The sequence below is a fragment of the Condylura cristata genome, unplaced genomic scaffold (genome assembly GCF_000260355.1).
Source record: "Condylura cristata isolate star-nosed mole 26May11 unplaced genomic scaffold, ConCri1.0 scaffold00034, whole genome shotgun sequence".
NCBI lineage: Eukaryota > Metazoa > Chordata > Mammalia > Eulipotyphla > Talpidae > Condylura > Condylura cristata.
The window spans coordinates 14,280,232-14,281,275 of NW_004567135.1; the positions used below are offsets into that span (position 1 = coordinate 14,280,232).

Here is a 1,044-nt window from a genome sequence, read left to right on the forward strand (position 1 = left end):
AGGCGGGTTAGAAGAGGTCTGCCAGGCCAAGTGGGTCAGCTCTAGGGTGGGGATCCACATGGATCCATAGAGCCATGTGCCGCTGTGGCTTCGGAGAGCTTCATAATGTGGTGCTGTAACCCGTTACGCCACCAGGGAGAGCCCCTCAAAGGCCATTTTTTCCCCAGTAGCATCTGAAACTGACACCGAGAATTTCCCTGGTGAGCACTGGGAAGTGTGTTTTGAACTTGAGATGGTACGATATTTGTGGGTCATGTACAAACTGAGACTCCAAAATTTGATTTTGATATTCAGATATCAATAACTGCTGGTGCTTGCACTTAACAGCTACAGGAAATCTTATTGACAAGGGGCCCAAGAAAGGAAATTGTTCCTCTCTTCCCCTGATAGTGTTGATGGATAGCCATGGGGATGAGACATGTCCAGAGGGATCCTTGGAAATTGGACCCTCAGATCCTCATGGCTCTCAGTGGATTGACACCCAGGCCCTCTATGGTGGGGGCTGGTGAGGTGGCCCTTTTCTGGGTGAGAGGTACCCAGGTACCTTCTGTTGCCTTCTCTGTGTTTCCCACAGTGTCAAAGACATATGGGTAGGTGGGTTCTCCTTGACTGGATTTATTCCAAGACACACATGTAGCATGTGCTTGAATGTCGCACCCAGGTTACATATTACAATAGCTTTTGTCCATGATTTATAGTTTGTGAGGCCCTGTTAGGAAAGTATACTAGAATATTCAGAAGAGGCAAATAATTTCTGAAAATATGGAGATAAAGTATATTTGGTCCCAGGGCCCAAAGACAGCCCTGGAATCCAGAGCTTTTATGTATCAGCTGTTGGTATCTCTGCAGTAGGAGGGACTGAGACCCACAGGCAGCCTAAGTGCTTGTCCATTTCCAGAGCCTCCGGGACATCATGCCAGTGCCACAGGAGACTGTTATGATGATGTTGAAGAGTTTCGTGTTCCTGGAGAAATTCCTTCTTCCCCTGGAATGAGTGGGAATTATACTTTTCCAGAAGAAGAAGGGGATTCCCAGCCAGGTGAG

At 47.7% G+C, this 1,044-nt stretch overlaps 1 protein-coding gene across 1 annotated transcript in view; it reads left to right on the forward strand.

Moving 5' to 3' along the window:
- LOC105854336 (antigen WC1.1-like) overlaps positions 1-1,044 on the forward strand; it is a 6,232-nt gene that overhangs the window by 3,985 nt on the left and 1,203 nt on the right. Inside the window, exon 4 of the mRNA XM_012732330.1 lies at positions 899-1,039. Within this exon, the coding sequence (XP_012587784.1) occupies positions 899-1,039 (141 nt within the window). The remainder of the gene's footprint in view (positions 1-898; positions 1,040-1,044) is intronic.